This window comes from Gossypium hirsutum, chromosome D07 (genome assembly GCF_007990345.1).
Source record: "Gossypium hirsutum isolate 1008001.06 chromosome D07, Gossypium_hirsutum_v2.1, whole genome shotgun sequence".
Classification (NCBI taxonomy): domain Eukaryota; kingdom Viridiplantae; phylum Streptophyta; class Magnoliopsida; order Malvales; family Malvaceae; genus Gossypium; species Gossypium hirsutum.
Window position 1 is genome coordinate 11,479,981 of NC_053443.1, and position 23,253 is coordinate 11,503,233.

The following is a 23,253-nucleotide window of genomic DNA, read 5'->3' on the forward strand; positions in this document are numbered from 1 at the left end:
GAAGTAGCTTCCACCCACCTAGTGAAGTAATCGATGACCACAAAGATAAATCGATGACCGCTAGAAGCTTTTGGCAAGGTTGTCCCAATGACATCCATGCCCCTCATAGAGAAAGTCCATGAAAAATTCATAACATGAAGAGATAAAGGAATCACATAAATCTTGTCTTCGTAAATTTGACACTTGTGGCGTTTCTTGGTATAACTGATGCAATCCCCTTCCATGGTGGACCAGCAGTACCCAAATCTCATGATTTGCTTGGCCATTGCAAAACTATTAGCACGTGTTCCTCAGACACCCGTATGGACCTCGTCCAAGATCTTCTTAACCTCAAGAGCGTCCATACGTCTTAGTAGCTTAGGCATATTTGAAAACATCTTTGAATTCTTAGAGTAACTCAATGACGTCTCGCTTTGTCTCTGCGGTGATACAGGCTCTAACCTTCACCTTTTTCTCTTCTCCTAAGCTCACAATTCCCCACTGAATTTTTTTTGTAAGGTTAGATCTATTTTTCGACTTGCCTTACCATCTTTAACAAATCAGGAGATAAACTATAGTCTCGGTCATCTCCAAAGTCCTGAGGTTCCTCTTAGACACATATCTTGCTTAAAAGAGAGTTCTGAGTCAATAGCAGTGTTGCTCATATCATTGATATCTGGAGACCTGTTCTAGGGACGAAGGAAGGCTTAAAGAGCTAATGAATCAAAGGGTAATTATCTGTGTGGTATGAGTATGAATGAACTAGAAGGAACAAAAGAATATTTGCCAAAACAAGACACAAAGATGCATTTCGTTGAAATAAAGAATAGTGGACATGTGCCTTTTCACAAAAGGATTTTCTATTTCTCCCAAGCTTGGAACAATAAGAGCGTTCCAAATATTACTCTGAAATGGTCCTAAAAAATTACAAGAATCTCCTCCACAGTCCAGTTGTTTAGAACGCCTCTAGGGATGTAGAAACAAATTCATGATAGGTTTTTTCATTTTTTAGTTCTTCTTCAAAGGCACAAACATCTTCACCTTTCGAACCATCGATATATTCAAAGAATTCCAATCCATCTGGTTCTGTACTAGAGTTCTAAACTCAACGTACTTTTTAGATTTTAGGAAATTTATTGTATGCAATGAAGTGTAATGTTGATGCATGAATGCGTATTTTTGGATTTTAGGAAATTTATTGTATGCAATGAAATGTAATGTTGATGCATGGAAAAAAAATGCATGCAACGAAATGTAATGCAGATGTATGAATCCAAAAAAAAGGTGTTGATCTTGATTCAATTCCATTAGAACAACTTTACTAAGAAACAAATCTCTTTACATAAAGCGGATATATTCGGCTTTGCCCTCATATGCGGAGACATTCGATCCTCTTCTTCATTCGAGCGTTAAGATAAATTTCATGAACTCTCCAGAAGGGACGTCTCTTCTATTTCCTCTGGGCTGCGACTTGTTGCACACTCATCCTTGTAATGCTCGTTGGCTTTTTCTTTAAGAAAGTTTTGTGGCTCTAGAATAATCTTTGTCATCTTGAATCCTCGGGCAACAAAGCAATAGTCGTGTAGTCCTCTATTAAACTATCATCCTTCTCTTATCACGTTTTCTTGGACCATATTCGGACAACCGTAATATTATCCACTTTATCAAGAAACCCATTTCCTTATGACAAGCTCTCTATTTAACAACCGAACGTGAATCAACACATCTTTTTATGATGAAAATGCAATGCAATCATAACCAAAAAGAAAAGAAAACAGGTTAGTACGAAGCAACAGCAAGCAGGAATAAATAGAACACATGTTCGGGTGACCACTAGGGGTTTGAGGTGGCCCTGCCTAGGGTAGGCTCCTAAAGCTCATTATATGTGGTTTGGTTCTAAAGCAAGGTTACCCGAACCAGCAGATTCCTCGATCCTCACCCATTATAGGCTCATACGGACTGAGTTCGGTTCAGGGGAATACATTTCCCTATGGCTGCACGGAGATGAAAATCTCACGAAGACATAGGTACAGATGTATCCCGAAAGTGATTCACTATCCCATACGGAGGTAAAAACCTCACGAATGCGTAGTTTCTCACTCCCACTTAAAAGGGTGTGACCCACGGTCATGCAATGCAATGCAGCAGTATACCAAGCTTAAACTACCACAGCTTAAACTACCAAAATCAAGACGAATGAAATGCAATGAAAGGATCGTAAATTTAAACCAAATCTTTAATTTTCGACGAAAAGACAAAAAGTAATCAACTCGTGGCTTGACTCTCGTGGTTAATCCCCAGTGGAGTCGCCAAGCTGTTGACACCATTTTTTTGCTAAAACGGGGTCGACTTGGATTTTGAAAACGAAAATTAAAATGGGAGTCGCCACAAATCTTTTTTGATAAGGTGTGATCGGATCACCTTGAAAAAAATGTTGTTTTCAATAAACGATTTAATTTTATTAAAACAACGATTTTGGTCCACGAAATTCAAAAAAAGGGTTCGGGAGTCAGTTACGCACGAGGAAGGATTAACACCCTCGATACGCCCAAAATTGGTACCTAGTTGATTAATTAATATCTCAGTGTCGAAGATTAAAAACTCAAAAAGAATACAATCCCTCTTTATTGTGTTATTTTAAAATTACTCGAATAAATAAAAATAGAAAATGCTTCCTTATCTCGAAGTAACAAGATGTCACATCCAGTAAATTAGGACACGACACCTCGTATTTTTGAGAGTAAGCTTGCATTTAATTTTTTATTTAAACCTCATTTATTTTAATTTTAAAAGGATATTCGGTTATTTAGGTCAACGAGAAAAATCGAAGCCCAGTAAGTTAGGGCACGATTTCTCGAATTTTCTAAATATAGAATATTGCCTTTATTTTTGAAATTTTATACGTTTGGAAATTTAAAAGGATATTTTGCTATTCAGGTTTAACGAGAAAATCGAGACCCAGTAAGTTAGGGTACGATTCTTCGAATTTCCTAAAATGCGAGATATTGCCTTATTTTAAAATTTTCTTTTTGAATAATGACAAGTGCAACAGTTGTACGAGGTGAACTTGTTTTGTGATAAAATAAAACGGTTTATTATAGGTATATAAAAATACATTAAACGCCATTTTAGAAATGATGGAATGATAGAATGCTTATAGAGAACATAGAATGACAATAAAATGTTACAACAATGAATGACAAATATGCAAAAACAAAAGAGCACACGTTGGCAAAAAACGCATAATGTATATCATTTTAACACTAACATTAATAATCGAAGTAAACAAAACACAATATCATGCAAATCAATTCAAAGTAAATAATGATTTAAAATAAATAATTTACAACAACAATTTAAAAAATAAATAATAAAAGGGCTTCACATAAACAGAATATAAAAACTTAAAAATGAATAATAATAGTTCAAAACAAATAAATAAAAGACATACAACATTTAAAAAATATATATATACATACATATAAGAGTTTAAAAGATTATATACATATAATGGTTTAAAATGAATAACCTATTAAGAGAATTAAATAAAGAGCATGTAAACAGTTTACCATAAATGATAAATAATAACAAAAATAATAAAATATTTTTTTAATATAAAAAAATAAATTAAATGGACCAGGGATGATACTGAAATCGAATCAGAACTTGGGGTTTTAATTGCAAAAACCATAAACAGGACACAAGGGATTAAAAAAGGCGCGCGCGAAGAATGAAGGACTAATCGGGCAATATACCCCAGTCCTAGAGTGCAACGTTTCAGGCAAAGGACCTTACATGGTCAAAGGACCTGATTGAAGCAGAAACAAAATTTGCAGCCCAAATCTAAAAGAAATAAAAGGTTGGATTGCACTTCAACGCAAGATGGAGGGACTAAATGCATAAATTACCCATTAGGGCAAAGCATGCGCAGATCTCCCCCTCAAACGGCGCCGTTTTAATGTCTTTATTACTTAAACAAGAAAAATAAAATTTGAAACCCTCATCTGCAGCCCCTGTTACAAAAAGAAAAAAAAATGGAATCCTCTTCAGCCCCCTCCCACTATCCGGCCATAGGGCCACTGCTTGTGCCGCCGGGACCAAAGGCCGACGACGAAGAACATAGGCTTTTCAGCCCTTGTTTCGCGGCGTACCCGAGATTCGGGCTTCCAACCCGAGGGACCGAAGGAGCATTAGACCCACCTTAAGACCCGATTCCGACGACGGCGAGAAGATACCCGCCGACGGAGCCACCGGTGATCCAGGTACGTTCCTTCCCTTCTCTTTTTTGTATTTATTTAATATGCGAAAATAAAATAAAAAAATCAAACAGAAAAAGGAAAGAAAAAAAATGAAATTTTGACCTTTGAAAATCGGTGTTCTGTTTCTTTTTTATTATTAATGTTTTGTCGAAAGCCGAAGAAGCAAATACAAAGAAATTGGAATGGCTTTTTATAGCTGAGATTACAACGCTCCATCTCTATTGTTTTTGTTTTTTGCGATTTGTTTTCTTCTCTCTGCTGCGTGTTTATTGCTTTTTGCAGGTAGTGTCAGACGCGTTGGTGCAGGCGACGGCAGAGGCATGCGAGTGGCGGCTGGTCAGAGGCGTGCATGCGCGAGGGGAGGTGAAGCGGCGGCAACTAAAAAGCATGAGGCTAGGGTTTTTTTTTGTTTGGCTGAAAACTAGTATAGTTTTGGGCCATTCGGGCCTCTAGAGTTTTTATCATTATTGGGCATTTGGATTGGGTCTGTTTTTGGGTTAATTTTGTTGTAATGGTCTGTTAATTCTTTATTGGTCTTGGTCTATTTGGGTTTTATGGTCTGGGCCTGGGCAAAATTTGGGTCTTACAATAATTATTTGTTTATATTATTTGTTCAGATCTTGTATTTAATATAAATATTTATATTTATTCGCTAACGTATTTCATCCAACAATAGATTGAGTTCGGGGTTAAATGAGATTAAATTAATCATTTACAACTATGAGTAGATTTAAACAAAAGTTGAAACTAATTTCAGGATGGGTTGAGTTTAGACAACTATGTTTGTTATTAGTACCCTACATAAGTTCAACTCGTACTTGATCTATCTTGACAACCAGCACCTCTAATATATAGGAGTGTGTATGTTGTAACATTTTTGTCATGTAATTATCCAACAGGTATTTGCCATTGAGGGAGTTTTTTCCTTAAGGGTTCTATCTAATCACACATTTACTAAACCGTGTTTAACAAGGTTGACTTGTTTTCATAAAAATAGTCGAAATGAGAAGAATTTCATATTTATTTTTTAAAATAGAAACTAGAGCATAATTGTAGTTGGTTTTCAAAATATTGTACAATAGGGTTGGAGCTTCCAATCCAAGTATTTGTATTTTTTTGGTCAAAATCATATAGCAGTGATTTTTTTTAATGGGATTTGGTGATGATGGATCAAGTTTAGAGATGGATTTATATATTTAGTTCTTGTAAGACAACAATAAAATAAAATATGGTAAAGCTAATGTTCCGAAACGATGTTTGATGTTTAAGTTAGTGAGAAGTTTGTAACGCAGAAAGTAAGTAAACAATGTTGGTGAAAATATGAGATGAGATGAAGTAGATGACCATCCTTTGAAGTGATTAACATCTGTCCCTCATCTGTCCTCTCTTTCATTACTTACTATATATCCAAGATGGTACCTCATTGTAATTACCCTCGCATATGAGAGTGGAAACCATAACTATAAGATTAAATTTATGGATAGAGATGCATGATCGGACTCCAAAGTAGCCCTTCCATCACCATATCAGACTTAGACCTATCCATCACCATGGATTTGAGCCCTTAAATGGTAATCAAAGAGTCACCTTCAAATTATATTCTTTTCAAACTTAAAAGTGAAGCCGTTTTCAAATTAAACAGAGCGGTCATGGCTTCATCACGTTCTTAAGGTGTTCCGATGTAGTTGCTACAATTTTCACGTTCAAATCTTTTAATAAATCCCCCTTCCTCCGTTGACATCTTCACAACTCCTCAACCATCTGTCAACATGGAGCGGAGTTAAGGAATTATCCCCAACTCAGGTTGGGAAAAAACCAATACATTTCCTTAGCCATTATAGAGATCATCATCCCACTTATTTCCACTGAACCAAATTGTAAAGATGTTTGAGAAATTTTGATTTAATAACATTAAAATGCATTTAAGATGAATGTACAATATTTAAATAAGTTAAATTATTAAGATTTATGTTTATTAAATTTTTATTCAAATAGTATAACTTGTTGTATTTGTTTTTTTAAAATATATAATAGATATGAAAATAATTTCTTTCAATGAAAGGATTAAATTGTGAGGTATGTGCATCATAATTTTCTTAGGGTGAAGGGACTCAATCTGCAAATAAACCAATAGTTATGATATAAACATACGCCGAAGTAAATTGTGTTGATTTAAAGTAGAAGAATATGGTAAAAACAAAGTAAGTTAAGCATGTTTTATAAGGAGACAAGTGTATGCATTCAGGGAAATTCATTTGAATATGTTGCCAATTGTAGCACATACCCTCGGGTTTTTATGCACATTTTGGTTCCATTTAGACTGCATGAGATCACAAATCATTATATATATATATATATATGTAAGATTAATCAAAATTTAACTGAAGAAAAACAAAAAGCTCATACCTTGAATTTTATTTTTCAAATAAATTTTGATTTGCAATTTGATCCTTATTGCAAGGGTAAAATATAGAGAGGGGTGGAACGTCAAATTCTTAGAAACCTATCATTATGGGAAAGTAAAATATTCTTGGAAATATTGATTTTAGATATTAAAAAAAAAGGTAGTTAATTATTAAGAAGGGTCAAAATGTAGTGATGCAAAAGATTAGAAAAGTTATAAAAATACAGGTAAATATTGAATGATAGAGGATTGCCAATAATTACGGTCAATTTTATTTTGACCATGACTTAAATATAAAAGAGAGTACATGATTATGATTCCTTGTATCCAAAAATAACAATAGTCATTTATAATTTCCATAATTAATCTAAAACCCATATTACAAATAATATGGAAATTCAGGTTAAGTTTAAAAAAACAGGTGTTGAGTTCAATGTTGATGTGTTACTAAAATAAATGTGATGGTTAACTCATTTAAAACCTAAATATTAAATTCGATTTTTGTTTTAATACTACATTTATCATTTGCTTAATTACTAATTCATTTTATTGCACTTTTTGGTCAATGTGGCATATGGGCCTAACAACCATATATAGTGAAATACATGCGCCCCAAAACCACTCTCAATATTTGTTCACCTATACATTTCATTCAATATTTCTATTATGCCCCTTCAAAATATTAATATGAATTTAACAATTAAATTTTTATACTAAATATTTTTAATTTCATCTAAACATACGTGAAAACTGTTAAAATATTAAGCTTACTAAAAGTTACGAAAGTAAATAAAATAACTTAAGTTGTACCCCAATGTATAATTTCCCATATACAAGGACGGTACCAGGGGTAAAGTCAAAAAAATTTTTTAGGGAGGACTGAAATTAAATTGTAATTTTTACAATAGAAAAAATGCAATTTCACCATTTTAAATAGCCTATATCTTTATAATTTTTAAAGGGTTAAATCAAAATTTTATCATTTTTAGGGGGCCAAAGTACAATATTACCTTTAATAATTTTAAAGGGCTTAAATAGAAATATTTCTATTTTAGTGGAGACTGGCCCTTCCCTAAAATAGGAAAAAACACAGTTTTTACCTTTTAAAATGTATAAAGTTATAAAATAGTAATGATAAAATTGTACATTGACCTCCTAAAATGATAAAATTTTGATTTAATCCTTTAAAAACCATTAAAGTAATAACTAATACAATAGCTAAATTACATTTTAACTATTATAAAAATATATAATTAAATTCCTGTGATTTATATATAATTTTTGTACAATTTATATATAAAAAAAAAATTAGTCTAATGGACAAGTTCCAAGTCTTATAATAACTTTACTTGGCACCCCACATTGTTTGTAGATTTATCTATATATTGGCATCATTAACCATAGTTGATGTTGTACGACTACATTCAACGTAAGATATATATTCTTAAATTTGTTGGTATGGTTCAAAAAGATAGAACATTAACTGGTTCAATTAAAGAGGAAAGAACATCATAATCTTGGTCTTTAATATGAAAGATTTATTTTCTCAAATTAATATTTCTTAAAATTTGTTGAATTTCTTCAACGTGATTTCAGTTACTAGATTCCTTAAACTCAGCCTAAAATAAAAAAAGGTTAGTTAAGTCTTCCAGTTTTCATACTAAATTTCCATATTTAACTTAGAGTTTATATAGAAAAAAAATCCCAAAGATTAGAATATTAAAAGCAAAATTTTCTTTTTCTTTATTCGAAACTCATCAATCACTTACTCATTCTCAATTTTTTCTTTTTCATTTTAGTTTTTAGATTTTATTCAAAGAGTTTTGATATTAAAGAAAATATGAGAGTAGAGCGAATAATCAATGAAACAAATGATGAGTTTCCCATTGGCATTCGAGTTTTGGCCGTTGATGATGATCCAACTTGTCTTTTACTGCTCGAGACTCTGCTTCGTCGATGCAAATACAATGGTTAGATTTTTAATTTGCTATTCTTCTTATCATGATTCAATTGAATCTCTTGAAAATGTTGAAAAAAAAAATGGTTCGAATGTGTATTTTGCAGTTACCACAACAAATCAGGCTATTACAGCATTGAAATTGTTGAGGCAAAACAAGTTTGATTTAGTGATTTGTGATGTTCATATGCCCGACATGGATGGTTTTAAGTTACTTGAGCTTGTCGGACTCGAGATGGACTTGCCTGTCATAAGTAAGCTAAGTAATGATACTCTGCTTTTATGGTTTCTTTTAAATTCGAGTTTAAACTTTTGATTTTGATAAAATGGTTTCAGTGTTATCTGCAAATGGTGATACCAATGTTGTCATGAAAGGGATTACTCATGGAGCTTGTGATTATTTGCTGAAACCTGTTCGAATCGAAGAGTTAAACAATATATGGCAACATGTAGTCAGGAGGAAGAGGTTCGAGAGGAAAGATTGGTATAATTCCGATAGCCAAGACAAGCTTCGTGCCGATAGCGGTGAGGCTGTAGGGATGGGAAGCATTAGTAACAATGGGAAGTTAAAGAAAAAGCGGAAAGATCAAGACGAGGACGAGGAGAGGGATGAGAATGGGCACCATAACAACGAGGATCCATCGATTCGAAAAAAACCTCGTATTGTTTGGTCAGCTGAGTTGCACAGTAAATTCGTTGCAGCGGTTAATCAGTTGGGCATGAAGAGTATGTTCCACTACCTGATTACTTGTGTATGAAGTTTTTGATCTTGTAACAGTTTTCGCGTTGATGTGATGCAGATGCTACTCCTAAAAAGATCCTGGAATTGATGAATGTGGAAAAGCTTACCACACAAAATGTTGGCAGCCATCTGCAGGCATTCATCCGTACCTTTTCTGCTAATAGCTACGATGATCCAAAAGTTATCACCAAGTTAACTGTCGGTTTTCTTTTGGTTGCAGAAATTTAGGCTTTACCTGAAAAGAATCAGCTGTGCGGCAAACCAACAAGTGAACATTGCAGCCGCTGTACGGATGAGGTCTCCAAATGGACTTGGGAATTTTCATACCTTGGCCGGATCTAATCAGCTTCATAATGCAGCCTTTAGATCTTTCCCACCTAGGGGTGTGCTTGGAAGATTGAACACGCATGCTGGGCTGCTTATACGCGGCCTTCCATCTCCTCGAACTATTCGATCAGGTCATGGGCAAAGCTCGGTTAATTCCGGTAATGATCAGAGCAAGTTGCAATCTTTTGTTTCTGGAATCCATAATGCTAACATTCTACAAGGCCTGCCTATGTCACTAGAACTTGATCAAGGACAAACTAACAATGGTGTTAGCCACATTGGAGAGCTGCCGATTGCTGATAGTACAACTGTTTTCCCCGTTTCTAGCAGTTTAATAGATGCAACAATAACCGGATTCTCCGGTAATCCACTTCTTGGTGTCACAAGCCACTCTTTGATGTTAGAAGCAAGCTCTCAGCAAGCCAGTAATTCGAGAGATATTGTTCCTGCAATAGGCTTCCGAAACGAGAATACTTTATCGGACTTTGCTCCCTTAGCTCCGGCTTCTAATCGGGAATCAAATGCGGATTTACAATGTGAACCAATCCCGATCAACTGTAATGCTGGGGAATTAATCTCAAGTGCTCCTCAAGAATGGAATTCCCCCTACCAATCAAATGTTACACCTTGCTCAATGAACTCTTCAATCCCTGTTAGTGGTACTATGGTTCAGTTTGGCCTGTGCTTGGACCAAAATAACTCGATGGACTCGGATTCTATCGGACCGTCAAGTTTCATCGACAACTCAGCTATGGAACAATCAATTATTGACAAGGAAGGGTACCTAATGTTGGAACCATGGGAACAGGGGAGTCACATACCTTATAACATTGGTTTATTGGAAGATCTCTGGGAATTGCAATGATGAAACAGGTAGATTATTATTAGTCAGTTTTTTAGTTTTATTTTTTCTAGTTAGTTAGAATATAAAGTATTGATTATCAGTTTTAGACTTTAGCAGTAAATTTGTATATATGGGTGAATAAGTAGATCAAATAAAAGGTCTCTTAGAACTGATACTTGATCTATTCTCTCATTTAATTTGAATTGTAGAATGTGAATTTTGATTGAATTTGTTTGGTCAAATTCTTAGTTTCATTATTTTAATGTTGTTTGGAAGGGGGAATTTTACATTGCAATGTAAGATGAAAGCAATGCATTGGATGATTTGACTAATATTTTGTGCAAAATATAATTTGATAGAGATAAACAATATAAACATTAATGTCACTGCTAATGATAGTAAACTGTGAAAAATACTAGACAAGTGTAAGCATTTTCAACGAGCAACAAAGTTGCTCAAGGGTCAGATCTTGAACTTGGCATGACTTTCCACACTTTTCGCATAGGTCACAGTCAATTTTTTAGACGAAAGTGAGAAGGTGTGAATGATTTTTATATTTGTATTTACTACCAAACTTGATAAATGGATATTCTTGAAAACACATTTGAAATGCATTACAATGATAAAACCAAAGCTTCGAGTCTCTTTCTTTTTCACATATGTCACACCAATGATGGAGTGGATAATCATTGCTATCCTTCAAAGGATGTTCGTCACAGCTATGCCGAGAAGTTTTTGGCAATGTAACACATCCTGAATTCAAAACAAAGTCGCCATCTTTGCATATGTTGGAACTTTCATTGTATCTACGTCTACCACAAGCACTGCAATCACTTCTATTTTCCACATCATAGAAGAGGTAATGTGATTCTTTTGTTTGATACGTAAAACTGTGAGGAGTTGTTGCACATTGAAGGCAGACAACAAGGCCATCGCTATATTCTTCGTCATAGGAGAAATCACTACAATCATACTCACACAACCAGCATTTAAAAATTCCATCTGTGAGAAGCATGAAGGGGTTTTGCGAGAACCATAGCAAAGTCTTCCTCAGCGATTTAACGCATGGTTTATGAGAAAGAAATCACAACATGAACAATAGTAAAATGAAGAAAAGATGGGCATCAGGCACCCATTACAAATCTTATTATAATTGATCTCGTCGTTGAATGTCAAGCTGTGTTGATCATGACTAGAATGTATTATCTCTGCAGCTACAACATTGTCCCCAACTTTGATTTCTTGAAGAACAGGAATGATTAAATTCTCAAATTCATCGAGTTCAGTGAATTCATTTGGATTCTCAAACTCAGTTACATTGTACCAAAACTTGCTCGCCTCAGAAGTGGCACACTTGACATGGATAACGAAATCGCAATCTGGTCGAGAACAACAATAACTCCCATGTTCCATATCTACCTTCTTATAATAGATTCTGCAGTCCCAAATTCTAGAATTATGGCAACGTATGGAGAGGAAAAAGTTGCGAGAAAGGTGATGACGGTGCTGGGTAAATCTAATGAAGCAAGGCAATGAAATGCAATCCTTATGAACTTGAATGCTGCATGTAGAACAAATATAGGAAACATTTTCACCCTAGGTGCCACATGCATCACAAGTGAATGAATTATCCACCAGTGTGGTTGAACAACCGGAACAAGAAATATGTCGGAGTAGATAATTATGGTTATCAATGAAAAGCAATGGATGTTGATGGGTGAAATGGAGGATCTCTATGAAGTTTCCAGAAGTGTCACGTTGAAGAAAACTACATTTGAGGTGAAAGGCAATTTCACAAAAAGAACAATGATAACTAAATCCCTTACCAGTAATTAATCGGTTGCAAGCGTTGCACCAAGTTATTTTTTCTTTAAGAGATATGGTTGGAGAAAAATAAGAGGGTGGTTCGGATGAAAGGAAGGGTGTTGAATCTCCATGGGAGCTTCAACACATTCCTTATGAAGGAAAAACTCACAATCTGAACAGCTAAGGCTTGGACCCTTCACCTTTCGCTGGCATCCAAAGCAACGGAAAGTCTCCTTACTTTGATGGTTCATCTCTTGGTTGAACACCAGTGGATATAAATGATATGGAATCACAATTTCATACAATTTCTTCTCAAAGGCCTATATGTTGTTTAAGTTCCATTTTGTTACCTCTGAATTGAGACTTGACGTGGATGGCCGATGGTTGCTAAATCAATGGCCCATATATAGTATTCAATAGTTACGTGTTGGAGTTTTATGCTTGTATTTAAAAAAAAATTAAAACTTTTAAAAAAAAATCTATCGATTATATTATAATTTCTGCTAAATTAAAAAATTCAGCAAAGTATCTCTAGCTAAAATAATAATAATTAGGCATCATTCTCTTTTTAAAAAAGAAAAAAAAGTTATAATTAAAAAAAAAGAGAGTGAGGAGAAAAAAAAACGAGAAATAAAACATCTCAATTTTAAAAAATAAAAATAAAAAATTCAGCAAGGTAGTAATAATTTTTGGCTTAATATAACATTTGGTAATTGAACTTGATACGTTTTTGTAATTTGGTACTTAAATTTTTTTGTGTCCATATTGTATCTGAACTTGACATTTTTTTTCTTAATTTGGCACCTAAGCTTTTTTTTTGTCCAATTTTGTAAGGACTCGGTTTCCAGTGATTCGAAAAATGTGGTTTTGGGACTCCATTTTTATAAATTGAGTCCGTAAATATTTAGTAGGGATATTTACAGAGCTAGTATATTGATGAATTGAAATTTGGATAATTAATTTAGCCGAATTAGTAATTAATTAAGGTTCAGGGGATAAATTGTAAAAGTTCAAAGGCTATAGATTTTTAATTAGGAAATGACTTGAGAACTTAAATTGCAATTTACTAAGGGATTAAAATGGAAATTAGACCAAAATAAAATGAATGTTAGTGGATAGTGATGTAATATTCCATTAGTTTATTTAATTAAAGGTTTAGGTTTAATCAATAAAAATTAACTTAATTAATTAAGTTTAATTAACAACTAAACAAGGTATATATGTAAAAGAAAGTGGGAAAAGATGACTAATATCATCTTCTTCATAAAGACACAGTAGGAAAAAGAAAGAAAAACCATGTGGAAGCTTTGAAACGTTCGACTAAAATTGGTAAATTATTTAGGTCTTTTTCTTGCCCATGTACCAATTTGTAAAAATTTTAAAGTTTTAGAAAGATATCATTGTTGATTTCTTGAAGTTTTAGGTGTTGAATTAATAGAAATTAAGTTTAGCTTAAGAAAACGACTAAATTGTAAAGCTTAATTGATAGTTTTGTATATTAGGGATCAAATTGAATAAAATATAAAATTGATAGTAGGAATAAGAAATAGGAGATCTGTAATGAGTAACTGTGAAATAGGATTTCAATCCGAATATTTAAATTGAAAGTTATGTTAGTCCCGATTTTAAGGATTAAATTGAATAAATTGCAAAAATTGTGTAAATTGAGAATTGATTAGAAATTAAATTACTATAGGTTTTGTGATTATTCGTAGCTAATGTTGACCTGAATTTGTCGAGAGGGAAAGAAAAATCCAAAGTTGTTGACGAGTAACTTTGAATTCCAGTTTATATTTCTATGATTCGGGGACAATTTATTTATTGTATATTCATGACATGGTGTATTACATGGTATCGAGGTGAGTTAGCAATGGCTATTTAAATTGATTTACTATGATTGAGGTTCACTATCGAAATAGGGACTAAATTGAATAAAGTACAAAATGTTTTGTTTACTTAATATGTGGTAATTGATAGGTGCTAAAAGTAACATGTTTTAATCCTGTTTTTAATGCATTTTTGGGTGATTATTCGATGTTAATGGTGAATTCTATGCTCCTAATCCTTTAAATTCATGTTTTTATACACAGGAGGGCATTTCAGAGCAAAAAGAGCGAAAAACGAACGAAAAATGGAAAATCGAAGCGAGTTATAGAAGCCACACGAGTTAAACCATTCCACACAGCCTGGACACACGGCCGTGTGAGCCACACAGGTTGCCACACAGCCATGTGGTAGGCCGTGTCAATTTCGTGATTTGCACTCTAAACCAACGAGAAAACACGATTTTTAGGTTTTTCAGGCATTTTAAGACTTATATATGACAAAAATAAGAAGGTAGGAGTGAGCCATTGATAAGCTGTAAAAGTAACATATTTTAATCACATTCTTAATGCGTTTTTAGATGATTAATTATGTAAATTAGTGAATTTGATGCTCCTAATCCTTTAAATTCATGTTTCTATACTTAGGAAAGCATTTGGGAGCGAAAACGAGCCAAAATCAGACAAATAGAGCTGTTTTCAGGATGCACACGGCTTGAGCATTTCCACATGGGCATGCCACACGCCTGTGTGAGCCACACGGGCTGGCCACACGCTCATGTGCCAGCCAGTGTCGATTTCGCACCCTATTTCTCAAATAGGCAGAAAAACCTAATTTTTAGGCTTTCTGAGCATTCTATAGTCTATAAATACCAATTAGAAGAGGACCTAAGGAGCAATCAGAGAAGATCGAAGAAAACACCCGAAGAACGCCTTCAGAATCAACTCGGAAGCAGATCTCCCTCAAGATCGAAGATCTCCATTTAATTTCTTCCGAAGTTTTATTGAGTTTCTTTATATCTTGTGGTTATCCTAACTTTGAGATGTTTGTATTCAGGATTGTGAACTAAATTCCTTAGATACCTAGGGAGGATGAATCCATTGATGAATCTTATTATTTAATTTCTATTTTTACACGATAAATACTTGATTATTGTTCTCAATTATGTATGCTTATTTCGTGTTTTAATATTTTCGAGATATTAATTCATGTTTAATGTGCTTATTTTATTGGAGCAAAAGTCTCTGTTTAAGAGTAGATCTAGAATAATTGAGTGGAGTTGCATGCAATCCTAGAAATAGGACGACATAAATCTACCTGATTAGAGTCAAATCTAATAGGGGAATCCATAGATCGAGTTAATGCGACAATAGGGATTTTAATTTGAAAGAGATTTCAATTGATCAACCTAGAGTCAATTGTTCTTACTCTCGAAAGAGATATTAACATAATTTAGGGATTTCTATGAATAAGACACAAGTGAATAAATCATTTAATTCAGATTCAGAATAATAAGTGAAGTCTAAGTGGATTATTTCCTGGGTATTATCTTTCTCATTGGTTATCTTCGATTATTTTCCTATTTCATTCTCTGTTGCATTCTTAATTAAATTAGATTAGTAACTTTCAATTAAAAACAATCACCCCAATTTGTCGGCTAAATAATAGAAGAACATAAATTACTAGTACTTTTAGTCCTCGTGGATATGATATTCCCTACTCACCATAACTATACTATTATTCGATAGGTGCGCTTGCCTTAGTCGTATTTATAGTTAGCTAGCGACCATCAAGTTTTTGGCGCAGTTGTCGAGGAGTAAAATATTAGGAACACTTGATTTTTATTAATTTAGCCATTTATTTTTATTGCATTTTGTTTTTTTTTTTTGTTTTTTTAGCTTAATTTTTTCATTCTAATTTTTCTTTTCTTTTATTTACTTCTGGCAGGTTCCATTAGTTTATGACTAGAAGAAATCCGTCTGAACAATTATTATTTGACAGTAAAATTGAAAGTATAGCTCGCAGAAACTGTAGAGAAGTAAGGCAGAGTCGAGAAAATATAGTAGACAAGCAAGAGAACATTATTATTACTAAGAAAATGGGTGATAATTAGAATAATCAACTACCTCCTGCAATTGCTGCAAATCTTGAAAATACAGATTCTATTCCTCGTACTATGTACGATTATGCCAAGCCTACTCTAATTGGGGCTAAAGCGAGTATTATGAGATCCACCATTGCTGCAAATAATTTCAAACTGAAGCTGAACACTATTTAGATGATACAACAGTTTGCTCAGTTCGATGGTTTGCAAGACGAAGATCTAAATACTCATTTGGCTAATTTTCTAGAAGTCTGTGATACTTTCAAGATAAATTGCATTTCTGACCACGAAATTCGCATACGGTTATTCCCTTTCTCGTTGAGGAAGAAAGCTAAATAGTGGTTGAATTCTTTACCACGAGGTTTCATCACTACATGGGATCAAATGACCGAAAAGTTCCTTATAAAGTACTTCCCACCGGCTAAGACAACTAAGTTGAGGAGTGATATCTCTTCCTTCATTCAAATCAATTTAGAGACCCTATATAATGCATGGGAGAGGTATAAGGACTTGTTGAGACGGTGCCCTCACCATGGGTTACCTTTATGGTTACAAGTTCAAACCTTCTATAACGGTTTGAATCCTTCGACTAGACAGTTGATCGATGCAGCGCCGATTGAACACTTAACAATAAAACACCTGAAGCGGCTTATGAGTTTATAGAAGAGATGACATTGAATAATTATCAATGGCAAGTCATGAGGACAAAGCTAATAAAAGCAGCCGATGTTTTCAACTTAGATGCAGTCACCATGTTATCAAATCAGGTAGAACAATCAAATTAGAAAATTGATTATTTATATGTTTCTATGCAGGTACATTTGGTGATGCAATGCGATACAAATAGAGGTGGAATGAACAATCTAGAATACTTACCTTACGATCCTAGCACAGAGAACGAACAAATCAATTATATGGGTAATAATTCTAGGCCTCAAAATAACCCTTATAGTAACCACTATAATGCAGGTTGGAAGAACCATCCCAATTTCTCTTGGGGTGGTCAAGGAAATCAAAGAGCACAACCCCCTCTAGGCTTCCAACAACAAACTTACCAGCAAGAGAAGAAGTCGAACCTTGAGGAGATGTTGACGAAGTTTATCTCAGTGTCAGAAACCCACTTTCAAAACACTGAAGCAGCACTTAAAAACCAACAAGCATCGATTCAAGGACTCGAGAATCAAATCTGCCAACTTGCTAAGTTAATTTCAAAACGACTACAAGGTAGTTTTCCTAGCATTACTGAAACTAACCCAAGGGAACAACTTCATGCAATTACTATGCGAGATGAAGAAGGGTTAGTTGAATCTAAACCAGAATCGAGGCAAGGAATTATGGTAAGTAACAGTAAGGTTGAGGTGAGCCAGAATGAGCAAAAACCGGTTGGTAAAGAATATAAACCTCGAGTGTCATATCCTAATGTGACGAAAAGAGACCACACGAACGAACAATTTGGTAAATTTCTTAAACTTCTGAAAAAATTACATATTAATTTACCGTTTATTGAAGCTCTTTCGCAGATGCCCAATTCCGTTAAATTTTTAAAGGAGATTTTGGTGAACAAAAGGAAGTGAGATGATTCGTCGACTGTAGAGTTAAATGTAGTTTGCTCAACCATATTGCAAAATAAACTACCCAACAAATTGAAAGATCTAAGGAGTTTTACTATTCCTTGTTTAATTGGTAGTTTGAATAATAATAATATTTTGGCTGATTTAGGGGATAGTATTAATGCTATACCCTATAAAATGTTTAAAAAATTAGGTCTTGGGAAACCCAAACAAACTAGGATGAGTATTCAATTAGCAGATAAAACCATTAGATTTCTTAGGGGTATTATGAAGATGTTCTTGTAAAAATTGATAAATTCATATTCCTAGTTGATTTTGTTGTTTTAGACATGGATGAGGATAGTGACGTACCTTTGATTCTAGGTTGGCCCTTTTTAACAACTGCTAGAACTATAATTGATGTTGATACGGGTGAATTAGTACTTCGTGTAAGTGACGAAACGATTACTCTCCAAGCTCGTGATTCTGTTAATACATCTAGTGACCGAGATGATTTTATAGGTTCTGTTAATATAAGTAACCATGTGGCTCAACCTTCTTTGCAGGAAACCCTTCGGAAAAACGTAATGGAGCCAGGTTTCAATCCATGCAACAAAAATAGAACAACTCATGAAGAACAAATGTTACAAATAGATGAACTGGATGAATGGCAGACACATCTTAAGGAGAACCCGAAAAAGCACAATGGAGAGCCAAAGCGACGCCATGATGAACATGTGGATGGAACAAACTAATTTAAGGTGGGGGACAAGGTACTACTAGATAAAACAGATCCTCAAATTGCCACTTCGGTGCTTGATCCAAACGGATCAAATCCTTTTACGGTATTAAATGTCTTCCTATACAGTACAGTCAAGGTAACTTATTCTAAATTTGGCACATTTAAGGTAAATAGTACTCGACTTAAACCTTATATTGATAATAGAATTGATAACGAGAAAGAGGAGTTTCGACTCCTCAAACCACCGTGACTATGCGAATACAAGGTAAGTCGAGCTTAGACTTTAAATAAGAACTTCTCGGGAGGCAACTCGAGTGTTAACATTGCTAATTCTCTTAATTTTATTTCATGTTATTTTTAAAACTAATTAATTTTCAAAAAAATTTAAAATGTGTTTTTGACCCATATGGTCTGGACTCACAGGCGTGTCCCAGGCCTAGTGCATAATAAAGGGTTCGACAGTAAGTTACACAGTCTGGCAACATGGCCTTGTGACTCACACGGCCTGGACACATGGGCATGCCCTTGGTTGTGTAGATCCTGGGACTTAATCTTTCGAAAATTTGATTGTTACACAGCCTAAAATAGTCCACACGATCGTGCGACACATCCGTGTGAACCCTAGAGCTAATTTTTTTCAATTTTATTTCAAGTCAGTAAGTTACACGACTGTGTCACCTTTAAGAAAACCTTAGCCTCCCTTTTCTTTTCCTTTGTTTTGTCTTCTTCCCCCAACTTCCCAACATACCCTAGCCGCCACCGCTTCCCTACTATAACACCCCTTACCTGTGTTCGACGCCGGAACAGGGTACGAGGCATTTCCAGAACATAAACACATGCAATCGTACAAAACCAAGACTTATATATATTTTAGTTTTTTTTTTAACTTTTCGATCAAGTCATGCAAGCTTGCACATCCACAAAATGCATCATCATGAACATATAACTTGATCAATATTAGCCAACATCAATGGCTTTGTACAAAATAAATTATCAAATAGCATAGACCAACATTTTAGGTCAAATCATTTATGACACCTACCCTCTACATTCCGGCTATCGCCGCCCCCATTCCATCGCCATTTGTCCAACCTTCTCCTTCATCACCCTTACAACCTCTTCTCCTTCTCTTTTTCTCCCCATCATCGCGCCTCCTTTCCAACCTCGCTCCCCCCTCATCGAGCTTTACCTTCCTACACCCCACACTACAACCGCTTCCCCTTCCAACCGCACAAACCTCCGGTCAACATCACAGCCCTCTTACCTTGTCACCCATTTCACCAAGCAAGCCACGTCCCTCACTGACCCTGATCCCTTCCCCCTCTCCCTTCGACGCGCACCCATGCCTCACCCACACACACGTACCTCCCACCATCCTAAACAGCCCCGTTCTACCATCGTTTCCCCTAGCCTTATCACGTTCCACCGTGCGTCGACCGACGTTCCAGTCACTGCTAGTAGCTTCGGTCACCACCCACTGTTTTTATTATTTATTTATTTGTTTATTACTTAATATTATTATTTTTAGTTATATTATTTTAATTTCAAAATTGTAATTGTTTCTTGTCATTACTATCATTATTATTATTTCATTTTTCTTATTATTCTTACCTTTCTTATCATTAGTTTAATTTAATTATTTGTTTATTATTTTTATTGTTACTGTTCTTAGTATGTTCCTTATGTTTTTATATTTTTTATATTTTTTTATTCTTCTCCTTATTATATATATAATTTATTTTTATTATTTTTATTGGTCTTTCATTATTTTTATCGTGTTTAGTTTTTCATTTCGTTTCTTATTAACTTTTTCCTTCATTATTATTTCTTAGTAGTTTGCATGTTTAGTATATTTAGTACCTAATTTATGCATGATTGATATTCATCAATATTGTTTTAGGCGTCGATTTTCTATTTAGGTTGTTTCGATTTTCGCTGCGTGTCATAAGATGATTCTTAGTGTCATAGTTTTCGTTACACGATTGTTCTATCGACCTCTCTATATGTTTATTTGGTATTGCTTATGTTATTTTTTTTATAGTGAATTATTTTATTTTTCAGGCACACCATGACAAACTTTCGCAGTAAATCCAAGGTCGCCGTTTCCTCTTCAAAAAAGCGAAAGACCCCTGGCACAACCTCCTCCTCGAGCGCTTCGGTCGAAGCCCGCCATCCCTATATCCGATTTTTAGCAGGTCCCCATTAAGATTTATATCAACTACTTCAATTGCGACCACTCGGCTTAGGTCGATGTATTAATTGGGCCGCTTTGGCGTAGGTCTAGTTAGATGATCATGTTCAAGCCTTCCTTTCTACAGCCCCATGGAATCAATTTTTCTCCATCATCGAGCCCATATACATGGAGTTGACTTTGGAGTTCTGCTCTACATTTACTCTCTAGCATGTGATAACGACTCATGACGACTCGGTGGCCTGGCCCGACATATGAGTGTCCCTGAGTTCGACGTTGCTTTGGGACTATACACTGAAGAGTTTATGAGTGCCGAGAACTTTCTACGCCTACATTGCTACATCCACTACTCGTCATCTCGTTGTTGGGTAGATCTTACGGCGAGTACGACACCTTATGACATGAGTCGTTCGAAGGCGACTTCTTTCCCTCCAGCTTTGCGGTATATTTATGCCCTTTTAGCTTACACATTAACTGGTAGGAGGGAGAGCACGGAGTCGTCAATACCACCAATGCATATTTTTTATGGAGCATGGCCACAGGGCATATTTTTTATTTAGCCTACTTCATCGCCCTCGCCTTCCTCCATCAGACAGACCGCAACAGGAAGGGTCTTATCTGTTTAAGCCCTTATGTGACTCGACTAGCTCAACACTTCGGTCTCCTCGACACACCAGAGCAGTCCTCTACGCTTACACTAGCTGACCAGATGTCCCCATAGGGAATATTGAGCATGACCCATATAAGGATGATCGAGCAGCTTCATGGAGTAGATCCTCCTCAATACCGACTATATCATTCTAACTCTTAGAATGAACCCAAGGACTTCACTGATGATATCTCTTTCCATCACAAGGACCCACCTCATCCTCCACCTTCGAGTCTTCGTCCTGTTTCTTCTGCTGTTACATCAGAGAACCTCTTCGAGCGGTTCACTCGCTTCGAGCAGCACTACTTTCAGAGGTTCAATAGTTATGACGCAATACTGCAGCAGATCTGTCAACACCTCCATATCTCTTCTTCTGCACCGGTGACTCACCCTACTAATGCCTCCGACAATAAGGATAATTGATTTTATTTGTTTTATTTTATTTTATTTTATTTTTTATGTTTATGTTTATTTCTATTTTTAGTTGTTTTGTTTTATTTTTATTTTCTTATACTTTGTTTAATTATTATCTTCACTATTTGTGTTTATTTTCTTATTAGTTTGCTCGAAATCATGCACTACATCTAGATTTGTCTACAATTTTGTTTTTCACCATTCTGGTGATTTCATCCAATATTCAGGGCAGTTTGAGTTTTCTCCCTCTCTTATGATATTTTGCTTATACTGTGATTATATTTGTTTGTACATTGAGGATAATGTACATCTTAAGTGTGGGGAAGTTATTTATATAATTATTAGAAAATCTCTGAATTATGTCTCGTATTTAAGTAATTTTCTCATACTTCCATTAGAATGAATTTTTGTCAATTTGGAATTTTTGTTGATTTGTTTTAGATTAATTTTTCGATAATTGTGTATTGGTTGATTCAAACTTGAAGACATGAGAGAATCAAGCATGATAAGTTATTTTTTAGAAATTAAAATTTTTTAGGTTGTTTCCCTAAATTAAAGTATTATCTTGAAATTTGAGATTTGCAATATTGACATCAAAAACTATGATTTTTTGTGAGACTTTGAGCCTTTAGAGCATACATTTTCCTTGCTCATTTTATTATTAGTTATAAGTGTGTCAATTTGATTTGTTATTCTAGAACTTGCTTCGATTATACATGTCGAAACCACACCTTTGATTTGATATACTGAGATGATAAAGACACTTAGGTTTTAACCCATTTACCCCATAAAAAGCCTACCTTTTTAATTAACCCTTAGTGAATCCCGTTGAGCCTAACACACTGTTTTGTTAATTTACCCATTAATGTTAACCCATAACTCATTTTTTGTTCGTTGAGAATTTTTCCTGTTTTATTGACCCCCTTTTTGTCGAGATTTGATTTGGTTAGTCGCCTAACTATACTCTTTTGTTTAATTTGCTGAATTATTTCTTATTGTTAAAAAAGAAGAAGAAAAAATCGAAAGAATATACATATATATTGATTATTATTTAGTTCTATGATTGAGCTTGAATAGTTAAAATCATATTTTGAGAATAAGTTTGTTTTCTTATTCTTGAATAGTTCTTGATTTATGCACTTGTTTTTAATTCAACATTTGTTATTTTTCTAGTTTGGTAATTTATCAATTCGATCTTGATTTTAACCATCTTTAACCTAAGCCCCATTACAACCTCTTAAAGACCTTTTGATTTGTGTATCATCTCATTTTATAATGGTGGTGATTTGATTTTCATGCAAGCCTACAGTGTAATACCTCGAAAATTACTATAGTAAGAAAGTAAGATATTATCCTTGATTTGATAAAATAAGAAAATAAAGTGATAAAAAGGGAAATTTTGAGTTATGTCAACATTGAGAAGTATATTATGATATATTAATTCAAGAAAGGACTAAATCG

General features: G+C 34.5%; 1 protein-coding gene and 1 non-coding gene across 3 annotated transcripts; one reads left to right on the top strand and one right to left on the bottom strand.

Moving 5' to 3' along the window:
* The first annotated feature begins 8,378 nt into the window (after positions 1 to 8,378).
* Positions 8,379 to 10,829, top strand: LOC107956010 (two-component response regulator ARR12). 2 transcript variants are annotated; one of them, XM_041097470.1, is made up of 6 exons: positions 8,379 to 8,612; positions 8,707 to 8,853; positions 8,936 to 9,325; positions 9,400 to 9,476; positions 9,562 to 9,826; positions 9,908 to 10,829. In XM_041097470.1, exons 1-6 carry the CDS (start codon positions 8,483 to 8,485, stop codon positions 10,531 to 10,533), a joined length of 1,635 nt encoding a protein of 544 aa, XP_040953404.1. In that variant the 5' UTR covers positions 8,379 to 8,482; the 3' UTR covers positions 10,534 to 10,829. The 2 variants fall into 2 exon arrangements, with proteins under 2 accessions (XP_040953404.1, XP_016747257.1); XM_016891768.2 differs by having other exon boundaries at positions 9,562 to 10,828.
* A 5,849-nt stretch (positions 10,830 to 16,678) lies between these two features.
* Positions 16,679 to 16,785, bottom strand: LOC121219630 (small nucleolar RNA R71). Its single transcript, XR_005916520.1, has one exon. It is a non-coding gene; the product is annotated as a small nucleolar RNA R71 (small nucleolar RNA).
* Between the last annotated feature and the right edge of the window lie 6,468 nt (positions 16,786 to 23,253).

What these genes read in the sequence shown, in the direction of transcription:
- LOC107956010 (XM_016891768.2), top strand. Translation starts at nt 8,483, where the DNA reads ATGAGAGTAGAGCGAATAATCAATGAAACAAATGATGAGTTTCCCATT. An exon ending in TCGTCGATGCAAATACAATG is followed by an intron (nt 8,613 to 8,706) that starts GTTAGATTTTTA and finishes TGTATTTTGCAG; the next exon opens with TTACCACAACAAATCAGGCT. An exon ending in ATGTTGGCAGCCATCTGCAG is followed by an intron (nt 9,477 to 9,561) that starts GCATTCATCCGT and finishes TTTTGGTTGCAG; the next exon opens with AAATTTAGGCTTTACCTGAA.